This window comes from Schistocerca serialis, chromosome 9, assembly GCF_023864345.2.
Source record: "Schistocerca serialis cubense isolate TAMUIC-IGC-003099 chromosome 9, iqSchSeri2.2, whole genome shotgun sequence".
NCBI classification, from domain to species: Eukaryota; Metazoa; Arthropoda; class Insecta; order Orthoptera; family Acrididae; genus Schistocerca; species Schistocerca serialis.
Window position 1 is genome coordinate 385243519 of NC_064646.1, and position 21143 is coordinate 385264661.

The 21143-nt window shown below is 44.5% G+C and overlaps 1 protein-coding gene across 1 annotated transcript in view; it reads left to right on the plus strand.

Annotated features, from left to right (window-relative positions):
* LOC126419631 (coiled-coil domain-containing protein 96-like) overlaps positions 1 to 21143 on the plus strand; it is a 198968-nt gene that overhangs the window by 9710 nt on the left and 168115 nt on the right. Inside the window, exons 2-3 of the mRNA XM_050086820.1 lie at positions 8197 to 8320; positions 18534 to 18673. Of these exons, the coding sequence (XP_049942777.1) occupies positions 8197 to 8320; positions 18534 to 18673 (264 nt within the window). The remainder of the gene's footprint in view (positions 1 to 8196; positions 8321 to 18533; positions 18674 to 21143) is intronic.

Below are 21143 nucleotides of genomic sequence, written 5' to 3' on the forward strand. Positions count from 1 at the left end.
TCGATTGGTCTCAACCCTTCAGCTAATTGTAATCTGACGACACTCTGCTACTCCACATCTACAAGGATGTGGCCATCTTGTTTCACTGATCTCCAGCATCCCATTAGCGAGGCAGTTGTACGACACCAACATAAAATAACAAAGAATGACAAACTTTGTCGAAGTTTCGTACACTCCTGGAAATTGAAATAAGAACACCGTGAATTCATTGTCCCAGGAAGGGGAAACTTTATTGACACATTCCTGGGGTCAGATACATCACATGATCACACTGACAGAACCACAGGCACATAGACACAGGCAACAGAGCATGCACAATGTCGGCACTAGTACAGTGTATATCCACCTTTCGCAGCAATGCAGGCTGCTATTCTCCCATGGAGACGATCGTAGAGATGCTGGATGTAGTCCTGTGGAACGGCTTGCCATGCCATTTCCACCTGGCGCCTCAGTTGGACCACCGTTCGTGCTGGACGTGCAGACCGCGTGAGACGCCGCTTCATCCAGTCCCAAACATGCTCAATGGGGGACAGATCCGGAGATCTTGCTGGCCAGGGTAGTTGACTTACACCTTCTAGAGCACGTTGGGTGGCACGGGATACATGCGGACGTGCATTGTCCTGTTGGAACAGCAAGTTCCCTTGCCGGTCTAGGAATGGTAGAACGATGGGTTCGATGACGGTTTGGATGTACCGTGCACTATTCAGTGTCCCCTCGACGATCACCAGTGGTGTACGGCCAGTGTAGGAGATCGCTCCCCACACCATGATGCCGGGTGTTGGCCCTGTGTGCCTCGGTCGTATGCAGTCCTGATTGTGGCGCTCACCTGCACGGCGCCAAACACGCATACGACCATCATTGGCACCAAGGCAGAAGCGACTCTCATCGCTGAAGACGACACGTCTCCATTCGTCCCTTCATTCACGCCTGTCGCGACACCACTGGAGGCGGGCTGCACGATGTTGGGGCGTGAGCGGAAGACGGCCTAACGGTGTGCGGGACCGTAGCCCAGCTTCATGGAGACGGTTGCGAATGGTCCTCGCCGATACCCCAGGAGCAACAGTGTCCCTAATTTGCTGGGAAGTGGCGGTGCGGTCCCCTACGGCACTGCGTAGGATCCTACGGTCTTGGCGTGCATCCGTGCGTCGCTGCGGTCTGGTCCCAGGTCGACGGGCACGTGCACCTTCCGCCGACCACTGGCGACAACATCGATGTACTGTGGAGACCTCACGCCCCACGTGTTGAGCAATTCGGCGGTACGTCCACCCGGCCTCCCGCATGCCCACTATACGCCCTCGCTCAAAGTCCGTCAACTGCACATACGGTTCACGTCCACGCTGTCGCGGCATGCCACCAGTGTTAAAGACTGCGATGGAGCTCCGTATGCCACGGCAAACTGGCTGACACTGACGGCGGCGGTGCACAAATGCTGCGCAGCTAGCGCCATTCGACGGCCAACACCGCGGTTCCTGGTGTGTCCGCTGTGCCGTGCGTGTGATCTTTGCTTGTACAGCCCTCTCGTAGTGTCCGGAGCAAGTATGGTGGGTCTGACACACCGGTGTTAATGTGTTCTTTTTTCCATTTCCAGGAGTGTATTTTAGTGCAACTTTGCCGGTTATTTTCTGAACAGACGTTATATTTCGTTGAAGTCTTTTCGAAGGCTGTTTCCAGTGGCAAAGAAAGAAAAATATAGTTCCATAAAGAACAAAGTTGCTGTCATAATTCAGCAGCTGTGAAGGTTACAAATTACTAGTGTATCTCAGAAAAGTTTCCACGGTGTCCACTATAACTCGACGAAAACTGAACTGCGATATCCTTAGACTGCTCGTTCTGTCACACTCATAACATTTCCCCATATATTAACGTAAATGACTTGTTTTTCTCTAACGTAAATGACTTGTTTTTCTCTCTGTCAAATAGTAAATGATTTCATCTTCTCTGATTTCACTTCTTGCTCTTTTCATGTCTTAATTCCCTTTCTTTCCCAATATATTCATCAGTAGTATTTATTGCATTCCTGTTTCTCTCCCTCTTTCTCTAACTTTTCTCTTTTCTACTCATGAACGAATGTCAATTGTGTTTACCTTTTCTTCTTTCTTTACTATAGTAATTATTAAATATTTTATACTGTTGTATATTAGATAAAACATGTAACATGCTTATCATAATGAATGTAAAGCAAAATATGTAGAATGCTAGTTACATATAAGGGAGGGTTAAATAATTACATACATAAAATATTCGAAATGGCCTGTCTTATGTGCCTCAATGCGTATACAGGGCGTTCCAGGAGGCATGCTCAATATTCCGGTATATGAGAGAAACGAACACCTACAGAAAAAAAAAATCATATTGGCATGTAACATATTCCGAATGGCTTCAGAGATAGAACACATATAATGTATATATCTGTCTCTGGGTTAGTTGCGTGCACGTATGTATCTTACCCACTCTACTCTTTAGCATTTTCTTCTACCCTTACCTAACACGCTACTGTCAACTAGCCCGATGAACATGCAGTTGTCCATGGCGTATTGTGAGTGACGTAGTGCGAGGGATTGAGATTGCATCAGAGTGAAGCATACGTTTATATATGCGCTGGCTAAAATGCCAACATCTACACTAATGAGGGATATACAGATATTGTAAATGTTTACGGCTTCTGCGATGGCGCTGCACTTGACGCTGTCGGAGAATTCCTCTGGCTCTTTCCGGCGTGTCGAATTCCTGATCGTGAATTGAATTGTTTGCAAGAGTTTTCAGTACATTACGTGAAACAGGTTTCCTTCCAAGTCCACGTGTAGTAAAGTTCAATAGCTTGTGCACGAACAGCAACACATTGTTGAAAAAGTGCAGCATCACAACCTGAATTTTAAATGTAAATCTCATTTGCTTCCCTTAATATTATTCAATGAAGAAGCCACGTTTGCAGGGAACGGAATCGACAACACATTTTTTTATCAGTGTTTTGGTGCGGCGTGACCAGTAACATGAATGCGGTGAATGATCGATAGCTATTTCAGAAGACCGAATTGTGGAAAATAATTACTTGCATTATTGGAAAATTCGTTTGTTGAACAGCCTGAGGACGCTCTTTTGACCACACGAATTTCAGTGTACTTCCAACATGACGGATCCCCTACACATGTTTACCAGTCGTTGGTTGGTTGGTTTGGGGAAGGAGACCAGACAGCGTGGTCATCGGTCTCATAGGATTAGGGAAGGATGAGGAAGGACGTCGGCCGTGCCCTTTCAGAGGAACCATCCCGGCATTTGCCTGGAGTGATTTAGGGAAATCACGGAAAACCTAAATAAGGATGGCCGGACGCGGGATTGAACCGTCATCCTCCCGAATGCGAGTCCAGTGTCTAACCACTGCGCCACCTCGCTCGGTTTTACCAGTCGTGTGACAGGTCCGCAGTTAAGCACAGTAGGCTCGCCGTGTAAGTTATTTCTAACTGCATAGCACAAACACAGATAGTGGGCGAGAGAGAGAGAGGGATGGAGGGACAGTTAGTGTAAATTAGTGAAACTATGTTGTATGTTAGGTAGAGAGGAGATGGGGGGAAGCGTTTGATTGCAAACTTTTTCCGGGGGAGGGGGGGGGGGGGGAATGGACCTGAATGGTGATTAAAGGACAGAATCCGGGAGGAGTGTAGTCCTAAATGTAAATATATATTTAATGTTTTATTAAGTGGTCAACCAGTTTAAACATAATGCAATGCAAGAAATACTGCAGAATGGAAAAAACTGCATATGTGAAACGAAGTATTTCGACATCAATCGCTGCTAGCAAGGAGGGCAGTAGCAGAAGATGTAAAGAAACATCGTAAGCAACTTGCACTCCAACTTTATAAACCAAACCTTGTTTTTAACGTAGAATAAGCAAAAATCTACAAACGTATGTATCCAGTTCGCAGAATAACCACGGAAGATGCTTAATAAATAAAAGCGAAACGCATCTGGTGTACATCCCTTTAATTAAATTGGAGCAAGCTCAACACGGATAACCAATAGTAACTGATTTCTGACACCTTCTTGGGAAATTCTTCATCACACACTGCAGTTCCCCCTGAGAAATACCGACAATTTCTTGAAGAATGTCAGTTTTAAGTTCATCTAAAGTGTATGGATTTGATTTGTACGTCTTCTATTTTAAAATAGCTGGGGTTAAAACAGGGGTAAAAGGAGGCCATGCGTTGTTACTAATAACTCTGTCTTGAAACAAGTCATGGATTTCCTGTAATCAGATGCTCGATGTCTGTGCCGTCGCAGAGTCCTACTGAGAGGTTGCGAAATCACATTGTCTTTCAGTGAATTGGCCAAAGAATGGCTGTAAAATTTTTTCCACATATCTCTCACTGATAATTATTTCTTGGAAAAAAACAGAGCCTATCATTCTGTCACCGCTAGGAGGACCACACACTTATTTTTTGATAATGCAAGGGTGGCTCGTGTATTACGTTAGACTTTTCAGAACTCCCGTGACGGCTATTTTGTGAATTAACGTATCCACTTAGGTGGAACCATTATTTGTCCGAAAGGAAAGTTAGGTGAGGGTCAGTTTCTCCGTCATGCACCCTATTCAGAATCCAATCACAAAACGGCAACCTCCAGTCTTTCTGCAGGGTCACCATGTTTAAGTTCTTGCATTGCAGTTATTTTATACGATTGGAAGTTCAGTAACTTCGTAGTCGCTTGAAGAGAGCCATAGGTAATTTCCATTTGCTGAGAAAGACGTCGAACTGATTTTCTAGTAGACCTTACCAGAGCTTGCCCATTGTTATCCGTACTTTCTTCAATGAGTACTGTTGTAGCCTGCCTAATCATCAAATATGGGGTGCCTAGGAAGCCTGCTTTCTCGGATCGCTAGACAACAATTCACGCAAATCGTATTAATGAATTTTATTTACAGAAAATAAATGACAATACTTAACTTTGAGAGAAGTAATACAGTTCCTAACTCGCTGCTATACAACTGATGGCACTGTGGGAGTCGTAAAAATGCTCGTCTCCAACTGGGCCGCGGCCAGGCGGCGCGGGGCTTATGCCCTCTCATTGTCGAGACCGCTGCCGTCGGGTTGTCGTCCTAGACAGGATTCGGGCGGCGTGCAGTTGACTGATGTCTTCTTCACAGCCCTCTCTGCTCTAACGTTGCCAAAAGGCTAGCCGGCGCTTGATTTCAAGTCGGGACAAGTACTGTACGCAGTCGTCTGCCCTTCCTGTCAAGAAGACTTCCCATTTCACGAAATTTATCAACGAATCGATGAATCGTATTTCGACTGGAAACTTGAACTTCAGGAAATTCTTCTTGAAATAGTCTCCTCAGGTCACGCGCTAGTCCTGTATACATGAATACTCTTGGCGAATACAGTACTTGGTAGGTTGATCGGGGGAGAGGATCAAAGAGCGAGATCATCGGTCCCATCGGATTAGGGAAGGATGCGGAAGGAAGTCGGCCGTGCTCCATCAAAGGAACCATCCCGGGATTTGCCTGAAGCGATGTAGGGAAATCACGGAAAACGTAAATCGGGATGGCCGGACGCGGGTTTGAACCGTCGTCCTCCCGAAAGCAAGTCCAGTTTGCTAACCACTGCGTCACCTCGCTCAGTGATACTTGTATTTCACCTGAAACACTTTCACTCAACACATTGTATTCCGTCGCCCAACAAACATGTGCTACCTGCGCAACAATAATCTACACAAACGAAGTCCTCTCAGCGGAGAGGAAATTGCAAAAAAAAAGCAAAAAAAAAAAAAAAAAACCGCGACGGTTGCGTTAAGAATTGCCCACCCAGCTGGCCATCAAGATCGCGAGCCCTTACCCCGTTACATTTCCGTTTATGGGGTTGGACGAAGTTTTAGGTGTATAAACGAAAGGTGAAAAAATTGGAAATTTGTGGTGAGGTCTTATGGGAGACCAAATAGCTGAGGTCATAGGTCCCTAAGCTTACGCACTACTTCATCTAATTTAAACTATCTTACGCTAAGGACTACACACACACACCAATGGCCGAGGGAGGACTCGAATCTCCGACGGGGGGGGGGGGGGGGGAGGGGGAGCCACGCGGACCATGACAAGGCGTCCGAGACCCCGGGGCGGAAAGGTGAATACGTGAAATACGCTGTTTGGTGACATCATAGACGTTGCTGCTCGCATCAGGGAAGGATCAGAGGCACTCAGACAAGCAACATGATAGGTTCTTCCAGGAGTGCACAAATGCACTGAAACTGACGGTGGAAATTCGAACACTTGTGAATTGTACAACTGCTGTAGTGTGACGTGTACGATAATGCTTAGATGTGAATATGCTAAAAAAAAAAAAAAAACCTATTGTAACACATACACTCCTGGAAATTGAAATAAGAACACCGTGAATTCATTGTCCCAGGAAGGGGAAACTTTATTGACACATTCCTGGGGTCAGATACATCACATGATCACACTGACAGAACCACAAGCACATAGACACAGGCAACAGAGGATGCACAATGTCGGCACTAGTACAATGTACATCCACTTTTCGCAGCAATGCAGGCTGCTATTCTCCCATGGAGCCGATCGTAGAGATGCTGGATGTAGTCCTGTAGAACGGCTTGCCATGCCATTTCCACCTTGCGCCTCAGTTGGACCAGCGTTCGTGCTGGACGTGCAGACCGCGTGAGACGACGCTTCATCCAGTCCCAAACATGCTCAATGGGGGACAGATCCGGAGATCTTGCTGGCCAGGGTAGTTGACTTACACCTTCTAGAGCACGTTGGGTGGCACGGGATACATGCGGACGTGCATTGTCCTGTTGGAACAGCAAGTTTCCTTGCCGGTCTAGGAATGGTAGAACGATGGGTTCGATGACGGTTTGGATGTACCGTGCACTATTCAGTGTCCCCTCGACGATCACCAGTGGTGCACGGCCAGTGTAGGAGATCGCTCCCCACACCATGATGCCGGGTGTTGGCCCTGTGTGCCTCGGTCGTATGCAGTCCTGATTGTGGCGCTCACCTGCACGGCGCCAAACACGCATACGACCATCATTGGCACCAAGGCAGAAGCGACTCTCATCGCTGAAGACGACACGTCATCATTCATCCCTCCATTCACGCCTGTCGCGACACCACTGGAGGCGGGCTGCACGATGTTGGGGCGTGAGTGGAAGACGGCCTAACGGTGTGCGGGACCGTAGCCCAGCTTCATGGAGACGGTTGCGAATGGTCCTCGCCGATACCCCAGGAGCAACAGTGTCCCTAATTTGCTGGGAAGTGGCGGTGCGGTCCCCTACGGCACTGCGTAGGATCCTACGGTCTTGGCGTGCATCCGTGCGTCGCTGCGGTCCGGTCCCTGGTCGACGGGCACGTGCACCTTCCGCCGACCACTGGCGACAACATCGATGTACTGTGGAGAACTCACGCCCCACGTGTTGAGCAATTCGGCGGTACGTCCACCCGGCCTCCCGCATGCCCACTATACGCCCTCGCTCAAAGTCCGTCAACTGCACATACGGTTCACGTCAACGCTGTCGCGGCATGCTACCAGTGTTAAAGAGTGCGATGGAGCTCCGTATGCCACGGCAAACTGGCTGACACTGACGGCGGCGGTGCACAAATGCTGCGCAGCTAGCGCCATTCGACGGCCAACACCGTGGTTCCTGGTGTGTCCGCTGTGCCATGCGTGTGATCATTGCTTGTACAGCCCTCTCGCAGTGTCCGGAGCAAGTATGGTGGGTCTGACACACCGGTGTCAATGTGTTCTTTTTTCCATTTCCAGGAGTGTATTTTGCATGGTTTACGAAATGTGTAAACACGCCAGTGTATTGAACAATGCAGAAAATAAATAACAATATACATTAACTGTGTTCTGTTTCGGAAACCATTAGGAATAGTGTATACGTTTGTCCATATGAAGTTTATTGCTTCAAATGCTCGTCCCCATCATATCCACGAATAACGACCATTCCTCCCGGGACGCCCTATACGTACATGTTTACTATACTCAAGTCAAATCACGCATGAACGGAATAAGATCGCCTGCTTCCTACCGTGATGCTATAGAGCTGACAGAAAAACTGTTACAAAAATAAATAAATTTATCTGGGGCTATGACAGTATTGACAATAAGAGCAGTAAGAAAACTCCATGGCGTGGTACTCTCTTTACACATGAAATTTGTTCATAGAACATGTTCTTGTCTGCTTCAACAGAGGTAAAGCAGGTCCTCGAAGAAACACTACCAGCAAGAGTTCGAGAGGGCAGCGTCAAAGCTGAGGATGAAGTATCAACCAAGAAGGGAGAGGAACCAGCGCCGCAGGCGGAAGGTGATCCTGGGTGAGCCGCCTATTCATATACGTGATACATATCATAAAAGGCTTAGTGGGGATCAAGCAACAAATTCATTTGTTTTGAAAACTGGACAAGAGCACAAACGTAAATTCAACAACCGGTTTGCCCTTATTTTGGTACACGACGAGACGAATGTAGAATGAGTTTTGAGATTTTGTGAAGTGATTTACTTACTCCCTAAACTACTAGGGAGAAAGTTTGAATGTGTTGTTTGTTTTCGTAAATGATCAGTCAGTTACTTAATTAATCTATATTTAACTGTCACTAATGTTCTAATAGCACATTGTAATACTGACTGAGTTGACTATTACATTCTTACGGTAACAATCGACTATCAAAAAATCGTTTTACACTGCAGTAACCGGGCTAGAGTTCATTATTTGTCTAAATTCTCACGCTGCAAGTTGCGATATGAAAGTGAATTTGAATTGTCAACGAATACAGGGTGTGTCATTATCTATTGCCACCTAGAATAACTCCGAAAGCACAATAGGAGTTGAGAAGTTTGTGGGAGAAAAGTTGTATGGGACAATGGGGACCATATATGACGTTGGTTTTTTGTTGCTAGGTGGGGTCGCGTCAGAGATATGAATGTCAACTTTGGTTTTTTTTAAAGGTGATGCTATACTTTGGTATTTATTTTCTGATAGCGGCTATCGAGACGAATCCAATGATGTGTAACAGTAAGGTCTTTGAAGGTCAACGGAGGTCATAAAAGTGGCATGAACGTCCATCTACAGAAGGTGTTCGAAGTGATGACCATTGGTATCAATGCAGTGCTGCAATCTTGTTATCGTGGATTGATTCGTATTCCTTATCACATCGGCACTTATCGAAGCACATGCTCTGAAAATTCTCTTTCGCATATCTTCAGGTGTAGTTGGAACGCCTTTATAAACAAGAAAAATACAGAGGCGTCAAGTTTGGCGAACGAGCCGGCCACGACACATTTCCTCCGCGTCCGATCCAACGATTTCAGAAATGTCTCTGCAACTCATTTCTATCATCAGCGAAAAATGTGTGGGACACCCATCGTGTTGATGCCACATTCTGTTCCATGTTCCTAAAGGTATTTCTTCCAATAACAGATCTAATGTTTCTTGCAGGAATGTGGTGTGCTTCCTACCATTAACATTTCCTTTGATGAAATAGGGGCCTACAATTCTGTCCTCTAGAATCCCACACCATACATTCACCGACACGGTTTATCATGTGCAACTTGCCGCAGCCAATATGGATTTTCAGTTGCCCAATAAAGTATTTTATGTAAACTAACATTTCCATGGTTAGTGAATGTAGCCTCATCAGTAAATAAAATCAAATTAATAAATGTGTCATCCCTCTGAGTCTGGAGCCCATCGGCAGAATTCTATGCGACGCATACAATCCGTACCAGTTAATTCTTGCTGGATACTGATACGGTAAGGATGATATTTATGGCGATGCAGAACACGAACAACACTACTCTGGCTCATGCCAGATTCCCTTGCTATTTGACCCGAAATAACACAAGGATCTAGAACCACAGTGGCAAGCGTACCAATTTCTGTTTCCTCGTTAGTAACTTTCCTTTGCCGGATATGTTTCCGATGCGTTAAAGATCCAGTTGTTCTCAGTTTATCATACACATATTTAAATGTACGACGTGTAGGGTGAGTACGTTGAGGATATCTTTCATCAGAGTATTAGTCTCTAGCTCTCACTGAATTTCGTTGACATTCTCTGTAAATGAGATGCATATCGACTTGTTCTTCGAAGGAAAACATCATTCACATTCCACTGATTCGACTATACTAGTTTACCGTTCTTATTAGTGTTGTACTGCGAAACCGTCGAACGGTGTTCACATGTCAATGGCACGTTAGATGGATACGCCGTATTCGGCGAATATTACTATTTGCACGATATACGAGAGAGAATTGTCAGAGCATGTGCTTCGATAAGTGCCAAAGTGGTAAGGAATACCACTCAGTCCATGATAGGAAGATTGCAGCACTGCATTGATACCAATGGTCATCACTTCGAACACCTTCTGTAAATGGACGTTCATGCCAACTTCTTGGCCTTCGTTGATCTTCAAAGACCTTACTGTTACACATCATTGGATTTGTCTCGATAGCCGCTATCAGAAAAAAAGTACCAAACTATAACATTCCATTAAAAAAAACAATGTTCACCTTCATATCTCTGACGCGACCCCACCTAGAAACCAAAAAGCCAACGTCATATTATGGCACCGTTGTCCCATGCAACTTTTGTCCCACAAACTTTCAGCTACCATCATACCCTGGAGTTATTCTAGGTGGCAATAGATAGTGACTCATCCTGTATATTCTTGCACTGACAATGCAAATGGGAGGACAAACCGTGGTTTTGAACACTTATAGGTATTTTGACAATGCAGTGGAAACGTTACACCATTGTTTGTAGAATGTAATTTGACGATTTGTTCAGAGTTCCCTAACCAAGGCTTCCTGTTTCTCCGAGAAACTCTCAAAGCTTTTTAAATAAACCAACGTTATTAACATCCTACATCTTTATTGTTCACATCTACGTATTTGGAACCCACTACCGCTAGAGGGCTCCTAATTGTAACGTGTAGCATGGCGGTGTGTAGCGTTACCATGCTGGTGCGTGAGAAACAGCGTGCTGTAATCGAGATTCACGCATCTGAAGAGTTCGTCTACACAAGGATCACCTTTCCCTTGACCATGACTGTTCCTGACGACACACGAGCGCTGAGACAACCGCAACAATCCGACGGCTTGGTTTCACTGACGTCCATCATCCTCCCTTCCCACTTGATCCCGTTCGATTTTCATGTGTTTCGAAATTTTAAAGAACACTTTCGAGGACTTCATTTTGGTTATGCTGACACGGAGAGTTGAGGTTGTGGCTCTGTCAACGAAGTTAAAGATTCTACAGTGGCGGTACCAAATAGTCTCTCGTTGAGAGAGATGTGTTCGTCGTCAGGGTGCCTATGTTGAGAAATAAATGAGTAGACGCGAAGAATAAAGATTTAAAATGTCAATAAAGAATTCTTAAAAGCCTTAAAAGTCGTCACATATAAATTTGGAGGGGTTTACGTTTGGTTGATTTGTGGGAGGGGACCACAAAACGAGGTCATCGATCTCGTAGGATTGAGGAGGGATCTTTCAAAGAAACCATCCCGTTATTTGCCTGAAGCGATTTAAGGAAATCAGGGAAAACCTAAATCAGGATGGTCGTTTTGAATCGTAGGTGGGAGGATCAGTGGCTGGAAGTGGTGGATAATAAGTTGCGAGCGGTGAAGGATTCTGTCCGACCGTGGCTTACCTCCTTCCGACAATGACGAGCTGAGGAAGTAGCCCTCACACGGCTTAGAATAGGACATTGTCCTTTGACACATGGTTTTCTGTTACGTCGTGAGGAGCCACCAACGTGTCAGACATGTGGGACACAGATGTCGATACGACATATTTTAACTGAGTGTGTTTTATATGTGGGTTTGAGGGAAGATTTAAGTTTCCCACCAGACCTGCCCTCTATTTTAACTAATAATGAGGCGAGTGTGGCTAGAGTTTTACGTTTTTGTGTGATGTCTGGACTTCTTCCCAAAATATTGGGATTGAGAGTTTAATGTGCTGCAAAGTGGTTTGGTCACCCATTATTTGTAAGTGGTCACTCAGCCACAGTTAATTATTTTTACCCGTTTTGTACTAGTATTTTATTTTTAGTTTTATCTACGTTTTGATGTGCTGTGTCCAATCTTGAAATTTGAACATTTACAATTCTCAAAAAGATCGGCTCTGAATTGATCCTTGTTTAACAGATCTTGGCTGCACTCGTCAACATTTCTTTTGGGAACGGGCGCTGATAACCTCGTTGTTGTGCGCCCTAAAACACTAATCATCATCATCATCAGGGTGCCTATGTTGACAAATAAATGTATAGACGCGAAGAATAAAGATTTAAAATGTCATTAAAGATCCTTAAAAGCTTTAAAAGTCGTCACATAAAAATTTGGAGGGGTTCACGTTTGGTTGATTTGTGGGAGGGGACCAGAGAGCAAGGTCATCGATCTCGTCGGATTAGGGAGGGATCTTTCAAAGGAACCGTCCCGGTATTTGCTTGAAGCGATTTAAGGAAATCACGGAAAACCTAAATCAGGATGGTCGGTTTGAATCGTTGTCCTCCCGAATGTGGGTCCAGTGTGCTAATCACTGCAACATCTCGTTCTGTGACATTACGTTTCAGTCCGCCCTCGCAGGTTGGCAGGAGTGTGTGAAAGTCGGTCGACTTCGGCCCACCAGTCTTTTCTGTCAGTCCGCTGCCAACTTTGGCGGTCTAACAGTAGACTGCCCGTTGGTACATTGGTACAGTTAGCAGTGACGAAGCGATTGTCGTGCAGTGCAGTGACAAACCAGTAAGCACATGTGTAGCGCCAGTAATGCGTGAAAAAATCACGGCTTACCCCCTCTTGCTCCCTACTGCTGTGACATCACTCCTTTGTGTATATTTTCACTTGTATTTTTCTATAGTGTAGCTTATCTGCATATTTTCGCCCATTAGGAACAAGTAATTTTAATCACTGCTGCGTATGAGAAAAAATAGTGGACTTGTTGTTCTGGCGTTGATTCTAAACAGATACACCTGATTCTGCTCATATTTCTGAAGATAGCGAGAGTGAAATTCTGGGAGAGCATTTCACTGTTCTGAAAGAGGAAGAACACATTAGGAAGTCAGTGGCCCTGGCTAGTTTAAGGAATATATGCCATGTTACAACGACCATTTCGATATACTTCTCATACATAAGGATATTCGTAACTGTTATTGTTGACTCTACTTGAGCTCTACGCCTGAAGTTTGTTTTGCGAAATTAAGTTTGACTATTTTATGACAGATATGAGTGTTCTTAATTGGCGCCCTGTGCTGCGGTCTCGAGCTGTGAATTTTTTTGTTTATGATACTGGATTCGTTCTCTTTGCGATAAATGCCGTTAAATTTATTTTCACAATAAAAACTTCATTTCCTTTTGAAACGAACACATATTTGTAAATGAGTACTATACTCTCCAATTTGATATACAGATGAAGTTAATTTTAGAATAACAGCTACTGTTATTTTACGACTAATATGTCTTTTTTTAGTTCTTATTCTGTATCGAGGCCTCTGCTCCAGTTTTAAACCCTTTATGATACCCGATTCCTTTTCTTTCCTATAAATGTTTACTTTATTAATCTGTGATCAAGCATTGCCTCTCAGTCGGTACTACTGAAGTTAGTCACAAAGTTTTAATTACTAGTTTCGAAAAAACGGCTGCACCATTGTATTTTGGATCCTTTAGCGGCGTACTGCGGTGCTGCGAGTCACCAGTAGATCGTCGACGTTGATGAGGCTATATCCTGCTTGGTGTAGCGTTTCAAGGATCCTATTCCCTATACCCACATCAAAACACAGGACGACTTACAGTTTATTGTAATAAAGACAAACTCTTATAAAATGTCATTGCCACACCAGGAAGATAACAGCAGTTATAAATAGTCTCAATCTGAGCTAATTTCGAGGTGAAGTATCAGTGTCATTGAAAGCAACACGTGTAAAAGCGTTAATTTTCACAGCAATAAATGTAATAAGAACATTAGACCCTGAAAAAATAAGTTTGGAAGAGACTGCAGATATTCACGGCCCTTTAATTTGTCCTTCCCGTAGAAGCTACGTCTGATGAAACATTTATTATTGGTTGGGAAGTTGTTTTCATTGTTAGCTGATGCTCAATACATTTTTTGTCAATTGTCAAAACACACAGCAGACAAATGTATTTAATAATATTATCGGTCACAGAATACAGAGTTCTGTGCTTGTGTGGAAATAATTCTACACTTACAATAAATTATACATAAAGGAAATACAGCAATTCTTTGTGATCATGACATCTTGCTTTTCTAGTAGCCTTTGTCAGCATCTAACTGAGACCTCCCGTCAGTTACATTAATATTTATGAACTCATAATTCGCTTCAACTAGTCCTTTTCACACAGTAGAACATAGTGCTTGTAATTTTGAAACATAGAACATGATGGGCGAAGCAAGTAATTCGAATATTTTTCCATTTGCGCTTCCTAGCAGTGCCATAAACACATTCTAAATCCAATCAATACCGGGTGGTTATAATTAAACTTTCCCTAATTAACACGTTATAACACGAAAACTAATTACCGTAAAGCATCTTGGGGTTGAAGCTCTTTTTTCCATGCTTTCTTTAACAAATATATGTTTTTGCAAACCAGTGACCCAACACAAAGATACCAGAAAAACACACTAACACTCCTAAAAAATATTTCACACACATTCACAAATCAGAAAGCAAAAATGGCTGAAACAAAAAAAAAAAAAAAAAAACCAAGCACCCACACTGAATAGCCTACTAAAGCCCCACAAGTACGGCATTCCGATACGTCCCGTTGTCAGGAGTGCACCCACACACCACTTAGATAGAGAAATGCTCACATACTTGCATAAACATTACATATACACAAATAACAGAAGCATACACAACAATGAAGAGCTGATACAACAAATCAAAGACATCAACTACCCACAACAGCCACACTCACATCATTTGACATCACATCCATGTACACCATATCCCCACCATAGAAACCATCAACATCATCAAACAGCAATTAGAAGAACAAGCTAGAATATCCAAACCCCACATAAACGAAATAGCTAGCATTCTGAAACTAGTCACAGAGCAAAACTACACTCCTGGAAATGGAAAAAAGAACACATTGACACCGGTGTGTCAGACCCACCATACTTGCTCCAGACACTGCGAGAGGGCTGTACAAGCAATGATCACACGCACGGCACAGCGGACACACCAGGAACCGCGGTGTTGGCCGTCGAATGGCGCTAGCTGCGCAGCATTTGTGCACCGCCGCCGTCAGTGTCAGCCAGTTTGCCGTGGCATACGGAGCTCCATCGCACTCTTTAACACTGGTAGCATGCCGCGACAGCGTGGACGTGAACCGTATGTGCAGTTGACGGACTTTGAGCGAGGGCGTATAGTGGGCATGCGGGAGGCCGGGTGGACGTACCGCCGAATTGCTCAACACGTGGGGCGTGAGTTCTCCACAGTACATCGATGTTGTCGCCAGTGGTCGGCGGAAGGTGCACGTGCCCGTCGACCAGGGACCGGACCGCAGCGACGCACGGATGCACGCCAAGACCGTAGGATCCTACGCAGTGCCGTAGGGGACCGCACCGCCACTTCCCAGCAAATTAGGGACACTGTTGCTCCTGGGGTATCGGCGAGGACCATTCGCAACCGTCTCCATGAAGCTGGGCTACGGTCCCGCACACCGTTAGGCCGTCTTCCGCTCACGCCCCAACATCGTGCAACCCGCCTCCAGTGGTGTCGCGACAGGCGTGAATGGAGGGACGAATGGAGACGTGTCGTCTTCAGCGATGAGAGTCGCCTCTGCCTTGGTGCCAATGATGGTCGTATGCGTGTTTGGCGCCGTGCAGGTGAGCGCCACAATCAGGACTGCATACGACCGAGGCACACAGGGCCAACACCCGGCATCATGGTGTGGGGAGCGATCTCCTACACTGGCCGTGCACCACTGGTGATCGTCGAGGGGACACTGAATAGTGCACGGTACATCCAAACCGTCATCGAACCCATCGTTCTACCATTCCTAGACCGGCAAGGGAACTTGCTGTTCCAACAGGACAATGCACGTCCGCATGTATCCCGTGCCACTCAACGTGCTCTAGAAGGTGTAAGCCAACTACCCTGGCCAGCAAGATCTCCGGATCTGTCCCCCATTGAGCATGTTTGGGACTGGATGAAGCGTCGTCTCACGCGGTCTGCACGTCCAGCACGAACGCTGATCCAACTGAGGCGCCAGGTGGAAATGGCATGGCAAGCCGTTCCACAGGACTACATCCAGCATCTCTACGATCGTCTCCGTGGGAGAATAGCAGCCTGCATTGCTGCGAAAGGTGGATATACACTGTACTAGTGCCGACGTTGGGCATGCTCTGTTGCCTGTGTCTATGTGCCTGTGGTTCTGTCAGTGTGATCATGTGATGTATCTGACCCCAGGAATGTGTCAATAAAGTTTCCCCTTCCTGGGACAATGAATTCACGGTGTTCTTATTTCTATTTCCAGGAGTGTATTTCTCATTTGACAACCAGTTCTACTCACAAGAAGACTGGCATCCAGTAGTGTCACCAGTAAATGGACAATTATTAGGGATATTTATATTCTGTTCGTGCAGCTACCATGATTTAAGCGTTGATTTATCACAATTACTACTGAATTTATTTTTTTTAACCTGTGTTTCTACCTATTTTTAATTTCTTCCTTTATAAGGGACGATTAAAATGTTTACATTCAAAGGCCGTACAGTCCAGAATCACTATATCAATCAGGCAAAATGACTGTGAGGATTAATGGCATTATCAAACTGACCCGTCAGGTTGAAGATACCCATTTTGTAAAACACCTTGTTCTGCTGTGTGGAGAAGTTCGTACGTGTCTGCTACACAGCCTCGTCTGACTGAAATCGTCGACCCTTCAAGGCCTTTTCGAATGGACCAAAGGCATGACAATCGCATGGGGCTGTATTGCCGTAGTTCCATTGTCTCCCCCTTGAGTCGTTACGGATGAAGCTGTCCTCCCCCGTCGACTGGCGTCTTCAGTAGAATCGCGAACTGCACAAAACTTGGGGCAGCATTCCACAGTGGTGGTTTTCGACAGACATACTACCCCACAGACATTCTCCATTCTACGATGGATGTTAAATACTATTTGTTCTTCGGTAGTCAAGGAAAGACTAACAGCACGTTGGTCCTATTTGGAGCATGTGCTAACAAAGTCGCCATAGTTCAAGTTTCTGCATTTACCACAAGTGTGTCGGAAAAACATGAGGCCACACTAATCCATTGCCTACAACTCAATGCTTATATGCCCACATCGGTGTCATGCTACTTTGCGTATAAGCTGCAGTAGCGTCATCAAATGCAAAATTTTTGATTTCCCCTTCATTAATATTTTAGTTAGCTCTGTATTTACATTATTGCTCTACTTTTTTCTTATGTGGTACGAATGAATTCAGATTCTATAATGAGATCCTCTGTTTGTTGTTCTGCTGGCGAGACATCACTGGGTTTTAAACCTTTTATACTGAAAGCTGTTAACCATTATCACTTAGTGGTTTCTTTGTAAGAATGGCAAATAATGTACGTGTCTGCGTTTGTTGTTTCGAATATTTGTGTGACGCATATTGCAGTCTGCAATTTTCTTATTGTGATTTCGTCATTTTTCGTTTACTTTCGACTTTCTCCATGATTTGACCGAGTGAGGTGAGACAGTGGTTAGCACACTGGACTCGTATTCGGGAGGACGGCAGTTCAAACCCTCGTCCGGGCACCAAGATTAAGGTTTTTCGTGATTTCCCTAAATCGCTCCACGCAAATTCCAGGATGGTTCCTTTGAAACGGCACAGCCTATTTCCTTCACCATCTTTAACAAAATTTGTGTGTGAAATCTTATGGGACTTAACTGCTAAGGTCATCAGTCCCTAAGCTTACACATTACTTAACCTAAATTATCCTAAGGAGAAACACACACAGTCATGCCCGAGGGAGGACTCGAACCTCCGCCGGGACCAGCCGCACAGTCCATGACTGCAGCGCCTGAGACCGCTCGGCTAATCCCACGCGGCCCATCTTCAACACAATCCGAGCTTGTGCTCTAATGACCTCGATGTCGACGTGACGTTAAACCCAATCTTCCTTCTTCCTTCCATGTCCATGATGGAAGTGCTAACAGTAGTATTTCTTATTCAGTAGCTGTACAGATGGAATTGAAATGCACCTAACAACATAGGTACGATCTTTGGTAGATCTGCTTCTTTATCTTCAGAGTCACTCTGACAAGCAATACAAAGAAAGTATGAACACACTTCAGACACAATGGGCCTAATGCATTCCTTTTCGTTATATCTGAACTGTTTGCTTATCCGAAGAAAGAGTACTAAAATACTAAATACACAGGTATTTAGAGTCCTTTACAGTGGTTTATTCCTTGCTGTTTCCAAGATTCTTCTGAGCTGTTGGACACTTTCGTAGTTGTCATTTTGAATTCTGCAAGTAGTCATTTGTAATATGCTATTACAATGCGGCTCCATGATTACTATTTCAGAGAGGAATCTGAAGATGAAGGAGGCGAGGAACTACAAGAAATTTCAGCTGCAGAGCATGAAGAAAACATCGTCGTTATGGAGCAGATCCTGGAGCCTTTTTTGGAGATGGCAGCCGAGGGCCGCATGCCAACGAGAGAACGTGAGTCTTCCTAGCTACTGCTCCTGGCTATGCACGCTTGGTCATACTCAAAATACATCTAGAGAAATGAATAAAGATTAGAGATGAACATTCAGATGGCACTTGAAACGTCCCCTTTGAACCATTATACATAACTGTGCTTAAACTGATACACAATATTTTTTAGCGCAACGCAATCTGACTTTCAAAAATCCCTACAAAAGAATGGCCCTGACTAACACTAACCTATACGTTTCACAAATCACTTACCTCACAAAAGTCTTCGTTACTCGAACTACTGCAGTACAGCGAGCGCCACTACTGCCAGCTAAATAAAAGATTCAAACTACGGAAGGCACTAACTACTGATAGGCATAGTTAGCAAATGAAAGATTTTAGTAGAGAACAAACACTGTATTTACCTTAATAGTCATATTATATATAGCAGTTCATGACAGTCTTACAAATTTCAAAACTCCGCCATCTCTCTCCCCACATCCATCACTGCTGGCGGCTCACCTCCAACTGCGCAACGCTACGCGCTGTTCACAGCCAACTGCCCAACACTACAATGGCAGACAACAATGCAAACTAGACACAGACTGCACACAGCACAGCCAGTGATTTTTATACAGAGGTGACGTTACCAATAAGAAAACCTAAACAGCCTACTATGTTTTTTATACAGAGGTGGCGTTACCAATAAGAAAACCTAAACAGCCTACTTACATAAAACCAATAAGAAAACCTAAACAGCCTACTATGTTTTTTATAGAGAGGTGGCGTTACCAATAAGAAAACCTAAACAGCCTACTTACATAGCCCCCATGCTCCCCACAAAAAATTTTACAAATTGTTTTGGGCAGTGACCAATACATATTTGTTAAAAATTTTCTCACAATTACAGTAACAGAGAAATCAAATGCACACACTTATTGATACAATGTTGGTCAAATGCTAAAATTTTCTCACAGTCCATAAAGACAGTCCTAATCATTCATCACAGTAAAACTGCCGTTTCTTTTCTCAAAGTCTGAGCAGTAAAAGACAATGCACACGGAAGTAGTGGATTTCCATGCTGTCTTGAAGAATTAGTGTTGTTCTTCCAACGGAAAGACAGTGCTGACTCTTGACATGCAGACAGGTAATGGGCCACAACAGAGCAAACCCACAGCAGAGTCAATCGAAGTTTTGAAGAGTATTGGTAGGTAGGTCATCACAGAGCATACCCATTGTAGTCCTGGTAGAGATTACGATATTGGTGGGCCACCAGAGGTGCAGACCCACTGTAGTCCTTGTAGAAATAATGATATTGGTGGACCATCAAAGATGCAGCCCCAATGTAGTCCTTGTAGAGATGGCCAGCAGCCATCTGCTGCGACTGTGCAGGTGCACAATCACAATCGAAGAGTCTTGCAGAGAATATAGCAAGTTCATAAACCACCACTTGTGCACGCACAAAGTTTTTGGAATTGTCCTTAGAACCAGCAATGCTGTTATCCAGTCCCTTGCTGAATTATTAACACACGTGTAAACACTAATAGTCCCTGATAGGCATAGTTAGCAAATGAAAGATTTTAGTAGAGAACAAACACTGTATTTACCTTAATAGTCATATTATATATAGCAATTCATGACAGTCTTACAAATTTCAAAACTCCGCCATCTCTCTCCCCACATCCATCACTGCTGACGGCTCACCTCCAACTGCGCAACGCTACGCGCTGTTCACAGCCAACTGCCCAACACTACAATGGCAGACAACAATGCAAACTAGACACAGACTGCACACAGCACAGCCAGTGATTTTTATACAGAGGTGGCGTTACCAATAAGAAAACCTAAACAGCCTACTATGTTTTTTATACAGAGGTGGCGTTACCAATAAGAAAACCTAAACAGCCTACTATGTTTTTTATACAGAGGTGTCGTTATCAATAAGAAAACCTAAACAGCCTACTTACATAAAACCAATAAGAAAACCTAAACAGCCTACTATGTTTTTTATACAGAGGTGGCGTTACCAATAAGAAAACCTAAACAGCCTACTTACACACTGAGGGCGTTAGACTCGTATAACACTGACGACTGGACGACCATGAAGGACACACCTAGAGCATTGCTGAAGGCTTGAAACGATTTATGAAGCTGCAGGAAATCTACAAGTTCAACACAATTTGTTTTTAGATCGCTCCTCCAGAAGTCTATTAGTCAACAGTGCGTAGGAAGATGTGCAAGTAAGAACGCGGGTTCGTGATGCATTTTACGCTGTGACGGAAAATACTTCGCGCTAGTTAACGTAATACTTGTTTTGTTTTCCTTATGTCCCCTACAATGAAAACTGCAAGGGTTAAATAGCCTCACCACTACCTCCACTAATATGAAGGTTCTATGCACTCTTCGAAGCTCACATTGCGAGTAGATGTGGCAGAATAACGTTACCGGCTGGTGCTCTGGTGCACTTTCTCTCACTACTGCTACTCACCCTACC